The sequence below is a fragment of the Rousettus aegyptiacus genome, unplaced genomic scaffold, assembly GCF_014176215.1.
Source record: "Rousettus aegyptiacus isolate mRouAeg1 unplaced genomic scaffold, mRouAeg1.p scaffold_m13_p_14, whole genome shotgun sequence".
Classification (NCBI taxonomy): domain Eukaryota; kingdom Metazoa; phylum Chordata; class Mammalia; order Chiroptera; family Pteropodidae; genus Rousettus; species Rousettus aegyptiacus.
The window spans coordinates 60,705,701-60,713,664 of record NW_023416289.1 but is presented as its reverse complement, the minus strand read 5'-3'; the positions used below and the strand labels follow the sequence as shown (position 1 = coordinate 60,713,664).

General features: G+C 61.6%; 1 protein-coding gene across 3 annotated transcripts in view; it reads right to left on the bottom strand.

Moving 5' to 3' along the window:
- Window positions 1-2,603: 2,603 nt before the first annotated feature.
- Window positions 2,604-7,964, bottom strand: part of CHRNA7 (cholinergic receptor nicotinic alpha 7 subunit) — a 43,051-nt gene continuing 37,690 nt past the window's right edge. For all 3 annotated transcript variants that reach the window (XM_036232068.1, XM_016154870.2, XM_036232069.1), the window contains 3 exons: window positions 7,738-7,824; window positions 6,586-6,695; window positions 2,604-3,283 (listed from right to left, as the gene is read on the bottom strand). In XM_036232068.1, coding sequence (XP_036087961.1) covers window positions 2,783-3,283; window positions 6,586-6,695; window positions 7,738-7,824 — 698 coding nt within the window. In that variant the 3' untranslated portion in view covers window positions 2,604-2,782. The remainder of the gene's footprint in view (window positions 3,284-6,585; window positions 6,696-7,737; window positions 7,825-7,964) is intronic.

The following is a 7,964-nucleotide window of genomic DNA, read 5'->3' as shown; positions in this document are numbered from 1 at the left end:
ACACGAGTAGATTGTCAGCATGAAACTTTACACTTTCTTTATGCCAATAAACAAAGCAACCAATGACAGCAGAAAACAAGTAATAAACACATAAAATATTTCGAGACATACGCAGAAAGGGCACAGGCAAATTGATTAAGAAAAAAACAAATAACCCAACTGACAGTTGTGGAAAGGACATAAATTTACAGAAGCTGAAACTGCCAAAACCATTTTGAAAAGATGTTCGGCTTCACTCACGGTAAAGTGAGTTTAATAGGAATAATATTGATATATATATATATATTCTTTGCCAATTAGATTGGAAAAACATTATTAAGTCGATACTAGTAAGTGTTGAGAAAGTCCCTACAGTCTCGTCAGGTGTAGCCAGCGATTAGCGTTTGGATCTGGTGACATGTGTCAAAACATTAAACACGCAGAGCCTCAACTCCAGCAATTTCATTTCCGAATGGGAATTTATACCAAGATAAAAACCACAAAAAAAAAGTATGCTAAGATATCCGCACAAGGACGCTAATTACAGATGCGAGTACAAAAATAAAAGCTGGGCATAGTCTCTGTGTTCGCGCCTACAGGGAAGAAATTATAGTCTAGAGAGAGAAACTGGGCCGTGACGCGGCGGCCGAGAGGGACAGACCTGAGCACGCTGTCGGGGGACGACGCCCAAGACTAACGCTGAGGGCGACAGCAAGGCGCAGAGCTCCGAGCCTGGCACGCGTGCCGGAAGGGGCGTCTCCCCCCTCCGCTCGGCGCCTCTCTCCCTTCCCGCCTTCCTTTCTGGAAACTTCCCCGCCTCCCCCAAACTCGTCGGTGGTCCCCAACAAGGAGAGGAGGCAGGGGCGTGGCGGGGGCGGTTGCTTTCGGCATTCATAGCGTCTAACCGTGCGGCCGTCTCTCTTCCTCGTGATTACGTTTTAAAAATGGCAGAGTGGTTATGTGGGTGTCCATAAGCGAAGGGCTTCTGTTTGCTTTTCCCTGTTTTTCTTTATAAAATGAAAACCGGAAAGGTTTTCTTTATAAAGCCAACGTGTAGTAGGGATCAATTGGCAGCGAGCAATGAGAAGTGTGAAGCATCCCTTTATGTATCAAAACATTCTACTTACTTCTAAAGATAGTTTAAGAGGGGAAAATAAAAAAAACATTGTGCACTGTTCGTCCATCCCACGTAGAATGGGAGGACGTCGCAAGGGTGGGAGGCAGTTATTCACGAACCTTCTGTAAGCACGGCGTCCTCTCTGAACCTGCACACAGGTGCCCGTGCACACGCGTGTGCGCACACACACACAGAACACGTGTGAGCTGCCATCTTCCTCAGTGCAAACGAATCCAAGCTCATCGCCCAGAAATGAGCGAAACCAACGGCTGGAGGAATGTATGCAATTTCTTCTGCACCTCGGGGGTGAGCAGCAAATTAGGGATCCCCAGGGCTCAGAGCTTCCTGTGGTTGCGAGTTCTGGGCAGTTGCTAGGAAAACAATAAGGCGGGAGAGATGAACTCTGTGCCCCTCTGAGCTCATTAAAAAAATAAGGAACACAGGAAGAGGCAAGGTGGCCACTGTCAGCCAGGTAATCTAAGTAAGTGCGGGATTCTGTCACCCCATAGGTTTAAAATTAGGTTTCCCTCGCTTTCAAAACACACATCTCCAGGGAGCCCAGGATCCTGGGCTGAAACTAGGTAGACGGGCGTAGGGGCGCAGACCCCCAAAAGCCAGAAGCAGTAGCCGCTGGCCGTCAGCACCGTTAGCCAGACACCACCCCGCAGCTGACCACAGTGGGCTTGTCATGCAGGAAGGCCATCGGCCACGCCATCCTCCCGCATGCCTGCCACTCAGGGAGCCAACGGAGGTCCCGGGCCCTGGCCCCCGGCCCAGACACACGGAGAAAAAGTACAGGACACTTGCACACTACGTAGGTCCACCAAGTTCTAAGACTAACCACTGTCCGTACACATGAAGCATCTAATTCTTATTCTTTAAAAACTGTCTAACCTGGTGTAATTTCACTCTAGCTGCTACACTGGGCTGTTGACTCTCAGAGAACTCAGCTGCCCTTTGCATTTTGTGGGACACAGTGAACTCGATTCCCCAGCATCATGGGACAGCACAGGACCCCTGAGTCGCCTGGAGTCCACAGAGACCCCCTGACTGAGTCTGGGGTGTCAGCAGTCAGGCTGGTAAAAGCATAACTCACAAGACCAACTGTCTTTCTCCCTTTTTTTTTTGGAAATGCAGAAACAGCATAAGACTGCGTCTCTCCACCAACCGTCTTTGGTACATAAAATCTGAGTAGTAGAAAAACCAGCAGTCGGGTTTTCACTTTTAGGTCGGCTGAGTTGAGTTTCCTTTTCCCAGCCCGTTCTGTGGATGGATTCAGCGAGCACGGTTGCTTATTATCATTATTAGTTCAATCTAGGTTTGTGCACAGGCAAAAGCAGATGCCGCCCACGGCCACGCGGACCTCCACGCGAGTGACATGCAGGCATGCAAGCCCACTGCGTGGGGCTCCCTGCCACCCGACTCTGTGACAGGCTCCCCTGGACACGGGGGGCGGGGGGGGGGGGGGGGGGGGGGGGGGGGGGGGGGGGGGGGGGGGGGGGGGGGGGGGGGGGAAGGACCCGCGGGTGGTCCCGCAGCGGGAAGCACGTTCCAGGGATGTGGAATGGCCCCTCCGAAGGGGTCAACGAAGCGAGGAGAGGCCACCTCTTCCTGGAAGCGGCAGGGTCCCCGACAGACGGGACCGACAGCGGCGCGACAGGGACCCCCGGGGCCGCGCCGGGCCCGTCACGCGAAGTCCTTGGACACGGCGTCCACGAAGTTGGGCGCGGACATGAGGATGCCCACGGTGCAGAGCACGGTGAACACGGAGAAGGCCATGAGGCACAGGCGGTCCACCACGCACGCCGCGAACTTCCACTCGCTGCCCCGCGCCGCGCTCTCGTCCTGGCGGCGGAAGCGCGCGGCCAGGTAGCGCACCTCGTCCAGGATGCGCGCCAGGTCCGGGTCGCCGTCGGGGCCCGTGCCCGCGCGCGCGGGCGAGCAGGCCAGGCGGCCGCACAGCGCGCCCACGTCGGGCGCCGGGCCGCAGCGCACGGCGTCCAGGCCGCGGAAGCCCAGGTAGAGCAGGTCGCCGTTGGCGGCGGGCGGCGCGGGCCCCGCGCCCAGGTCCACGCTGGCCAGGCTGCCGCGGCGCCGCGCGAGCTGGCAGGCCGGCCGCACGCGCTCCTCGCCCGGCCGCTTCATGCGCAGGAACCAGGCGCACCAGTTCAGCAGGACGACCCTGGTCTGGGGGGGCAAGTGAGCGTTAGGGGCGCCCCACCGGGAGGGCGCCGCGCTGGCCCCGCCTCCCGCCCCCGGTCCTCGCCCGCCCCCCCTCACCCCCGCCTCGTCCTCGCCAGTGCCGGGGCCTACGGACCTGCCTCCCCTGAGGACTCCGGGGCTCCCCCGCCAACACACACGGGCTCCCCACGCATTTAACAATTTCAGAGGCAGCCCAGCCGCATCTGTCAGATGGCGCGTGAGCCCCTGGCTCGCAGGGGTCGTGACAGCGACACCGGGCCGCCACCCTGCGCTGATGTCCTAGCATGACGCGGGGGTTTCGAAATTAACCTGACAAAGAGCGAGTTGGGGAAAGTCGACCACGTGGAACAGAAAACGAGGGGGGCGGGCCCCCAGGACTGCGGGGCGGGGCTTTGCCAACAGGTGCCCGCTTGTCAAGGGGCATCAGGCTGTCGCGACATAGTTAATAAACAGAACTGTCAGGTAATTCTATTTAGTGGGGGCTCTGTCAAAACACACAAAAACAGCAAAAAGCCAAGACGCCGAAAGCTCTCTGGGTGAGGGAGGCTGAGGGACCCCTAACCCCACGTCCTGGGCTGGCATCGCCCGAAGACTGATTTCGCTTCCACGTTGGTGCCCGATGGCGGGCGAATCCGGTGGCGACGTGACAGGTGCGCGTCCCACCTGTAAGGACGTTCTGGAGACAGGTGACGAGAGCAGGTGTGGCGGCGGCGTCACTGCGGCTGTGACGAAGGCCCTCGGTCTCCGCGGGCGCCGTGCCGCGCCCGCCCACACCCCCTGGCGGGGCCTGTCTGCTGAACCTCGATCGGTTTCCTGACCGGTGCAAACAAGGACGCCTGCTCCAGGTGGCTCATCAGGCCGTGTCACGTGGGCAACCTGAGTATAATCTCCCCACTTTACAGACAAAGCAGTTGAGGTTCCAAGAGGCTGAGGCGTTGACTCAGAGCTCGTGGGGGTCTAGTCGCTTATCGCATGTGGACCTCTGCAGGGCTCTCTCCCGAACGCCGGTGACCCTCGCCCAGCACCCACCCTGGAAAGCACCGGAAACCCTGGACCAGAGCCAGACGGTGAGCGAGTCCAGACCCAGAGGTGGGTGTGCGCCAGGACAGCTGAGGGGCGGCTCGGCCGCTGGGCCATGTCTCGGGCTTCATGGTCCTCACGCCGCGACGACCCTGAGTTCCATCGCCTGAGTCATGTGCTTCCAAGGCTAACGCGTCTCAGACGATGAAGTCACGCGCTCCGCATTCCTCACGCTGTGCCCGCGACCTCTTCTGTTGGGTCACACGTTTGTTTCCGGCTGTGCAAATGTCGCATGATGCCGCCGCTCTCGGCAGTGTCTCCTTCATGGCGGCGGACCCCTGTAAAGTCCCTTAGCGGTTGTTATTATGCTTCAGATAGACGTACGTGGAGAGAAAGGAAAGCACAGCCTGCCGTGCAGAACGACGGCGAGAGGGACAAACCTCGCGCGTCGCACGCAGCCCCTGGCTGTCACGTGCTCCTGCGCTGACGCGTGACCAATCATCGCTCTCCATTAAGATGTTTCTGGAACAGTGACGTGCTCCCGGGGCATTACAAACGGCTTCGTGTCATCACGTCTCATCTTTACGTCACTTGGGACGTAAGACGTGCGTGTGTCTCTGCTCTTGCATGTGCGTAAATAGCCCTGGAAGAAACGAGATGGAATCGCCCTAAACGGCCACCGGCATCGGTGGCGGCGACAGGTTTCCCCGCGTGTAGCTTGGCTTTTGTGTTGGCTTTCGAAACACGTAGAGGTATTGCCTATTTCAAACGGACGGACAGACGGAAAGGGTGTCGGGGTGACAGAGAGCTGGGTGAGAATGCAGAACGATGTGAGCAAATGTGTCCCGGCTTGTACTCCCAGGACCGTGGCGACGGCACTCGTGAGGGAGGCGGCGCCCACTGCCGAAGCGACGAGCCACAACAGAGGGTCGTTTTAAGAGTAAGGGTTTGCCGTGGAGAAGGGGGCACGCGGTGTCATAGAGCCGATTTTTAAAATCTTCCACGTATAAGTGAAATACACGGCATCTGTGTGTCTCTGTCTGACTCACTCCACTCAGCACGATGCCCTCTAGGTCCATCCACGTTGGTGCAGATGGCGAGGTCCCGTTCTTTTTCATGGCTGAGTAATATTCCATTGTGTGTCCATGCCACCATCCGTGAGGGAGGCCCAGGTTGCCTCCACATCTTGGCTGTTGTAGGTTACGCCAGGAAGTCTTACCACCGTTTTAAATTTCACTAACTTTAAAAGTGTACATGCTACAAACTCACGAAATGTTTCAAATCATCCAAAAAGCGATCCCTAAGTTACCTTCTGGGTAACTGTAAATCACGGCATGATGGGTGTTTTCAGACGGCAGAGGCGTCTCTGATCCAGGAGGTGAAGGGAACGTGCCTTGTGTCCTGCAGCAACACTGAGCATGTCGCTGAGACCCAGGCCCCGTTCTGAGCTTTGGACGCAAGGTCGTGGGTCCGCAGGACAGGCCCACCCTGACACGAGAGGGCTTCTGTGGCTCCCACGGCCCCTCGGCCTGGTGAGAAGCAGGTGGGGCGGCCCCCACCCCCCGCCCCGGGCGTTGTCACACCGAGGTGAGGCGGGGAGGGCCCAGGCCCTGCTCTGCCCTCGCCGGGTTTCCTGAGTGTCAGCAGGTGTGGGAACGGGGCTTGGGGCACGAGACCGGGGGGAGCAGGGGCTGTGGCGGGCTGGTCACCCGCAGACGTCACCCCGCTCGGTGGGCGTGGGGGAGGCGTGCGGCGACCTGGGCTAAGGTGACAGGCTATTCCGTTACATCGTCTGTTAATTTCTCACCTAGACCATTTCACCCCAGGCCCGCCCGCCACAGGTGACCACGCCCGCCACAGGTAACCACCAACCTTTGCTTGCTTAGCCTTTGGGTCGCACCACCTCCCTGTGCACCGAACGCACGTGTTTCCACGCCGTCCTGTGTCTCACTCTCTACGCTCCTGTTCTGCAGATCCAACTACGCGGCCGTGGCCTTGGCCGCAAGGTTCTCCACAGTAAGTTAAAGGACACTGAGCTAGCAGAACGTAGAGCGGGCCGCGGGGGAGCCCCCCCTGGGGTGCAGGGACCCCAGGAGCACGTCCACCGGAGTGTCCCCCAGGCTGAGCCACAGGGGAAGGGCCATGCGGCTCCTGGTGCTGGCTGTGGGTGGACTGGTCCCGCGAGGGGCCCCTGGGGGGGCTGGTCCCGCGAGAGACCCCCGGGGAAGGGGGGGAGGGCCTGAGCCGCGGCGGGGCGCAGGACGTACCCACTTGGGCATCTTGCCGCCGTCGGGGTCGTGGTGGTGGTACTGCAGCACGATGACCGTGACGACCACGGACAGGCCCACGATGACCATGGTGCTGGCGAAGTACTGGGCTGCGGGGAGAGCGCGGCGGTGAGGCCGGCCCCCGCGGCACACGCGGCACACGCAGGGCACACGGGGCTCGCGGCACACGCGCCACACACGGGGCACACGCGGCACACGCGGGGCTCGCGGCACACGCGCCACACGCGGGGCTCGCGTCACACGCGCCACACGCGGCACACACAGGGCTCGCGGCACACGCGCCACACACGGCACACGCGGCACACGCGGCACATGCGGCACACGCGGCACACGCGGGGCTCGCGGCACACGCGGGGCACACGGGGCTCGCGGCACACGCGCCACACACGGGGCACACGCGGCACACGCGGGGCTCGCGGCACACACGGGGCTCGCGGCACACGCGGGGCTCGCGGCACACGCGGGGCTCGCGGCACACGCGGGGCTCGCGGCACACGCGCCACACGCGGGGCTCGCGGCACACGCGCCACACACGGCACACGCGGCACATGCGGCACACACGGGGCTCGCGCCACACACGGCACACGCGGCACACGCGGCACACGCAGCACACACGGGGCTCGCGGCACACGCGTCACGCTCGGCGGGCATGGGGGGGGGCAGCAGCTGCAGCCCTGGACCCCCGCGCGGGCCTCTGCACGAGCTTCCTCCCGTGAGCGGCCGGGGGACGGCGTCTCCCGCCCCCGTCGTCCCTCCCGGGGCAGAGGTCATGCCTTGCGCCCGTCCCGCTGACTCCCCTCCCGTGCCTCCCACGGACACCCCGAGCGGGAAGGGCTGAAGCGTGGGCAGCTCCCACTTTAACAGGATTCGGGGGACACGACGTGAGCTGCAATAACGCGTCTCCAGCGGTAAAACCTCGGCTCCGTGACAAGCCGAGGCGGATGGGGCTGCCTGGGGGGAAGGGGCGAGTCCGCGTGGCAGGCCCGACCGCAAGGCTGGCCCCCGGCCCTCACGTGGCGAGCGGAGGCGAGGGCCACACTGACCGGTGACGGCGGGTCCCCCCCTGCGGCAGAGGACCTGCTGCGCGCCTTCTGGGCCCCGCGGCCCCAGGCGGAGCCCGGCCCCGCTTACCGATCAGGGGCACCGAGTCGGACGTCGCGGGCATGATCTCAGCCACCAGCAGCATGAAGACGGTGAGGGACAGCAGCACCGTGATCCCTGAAACAGCGGCGCCGGGCACGTGTCACAGGGCGCGCGGGGCAGGACGAGGCCAGTGCCCGAGTGGAGTCCCGCCCAGCGGGGCCCAGCGGGGGGCAGGAGGACGTGGGGGGGAGGGGGGCACCCGCCACGTGGCTCCC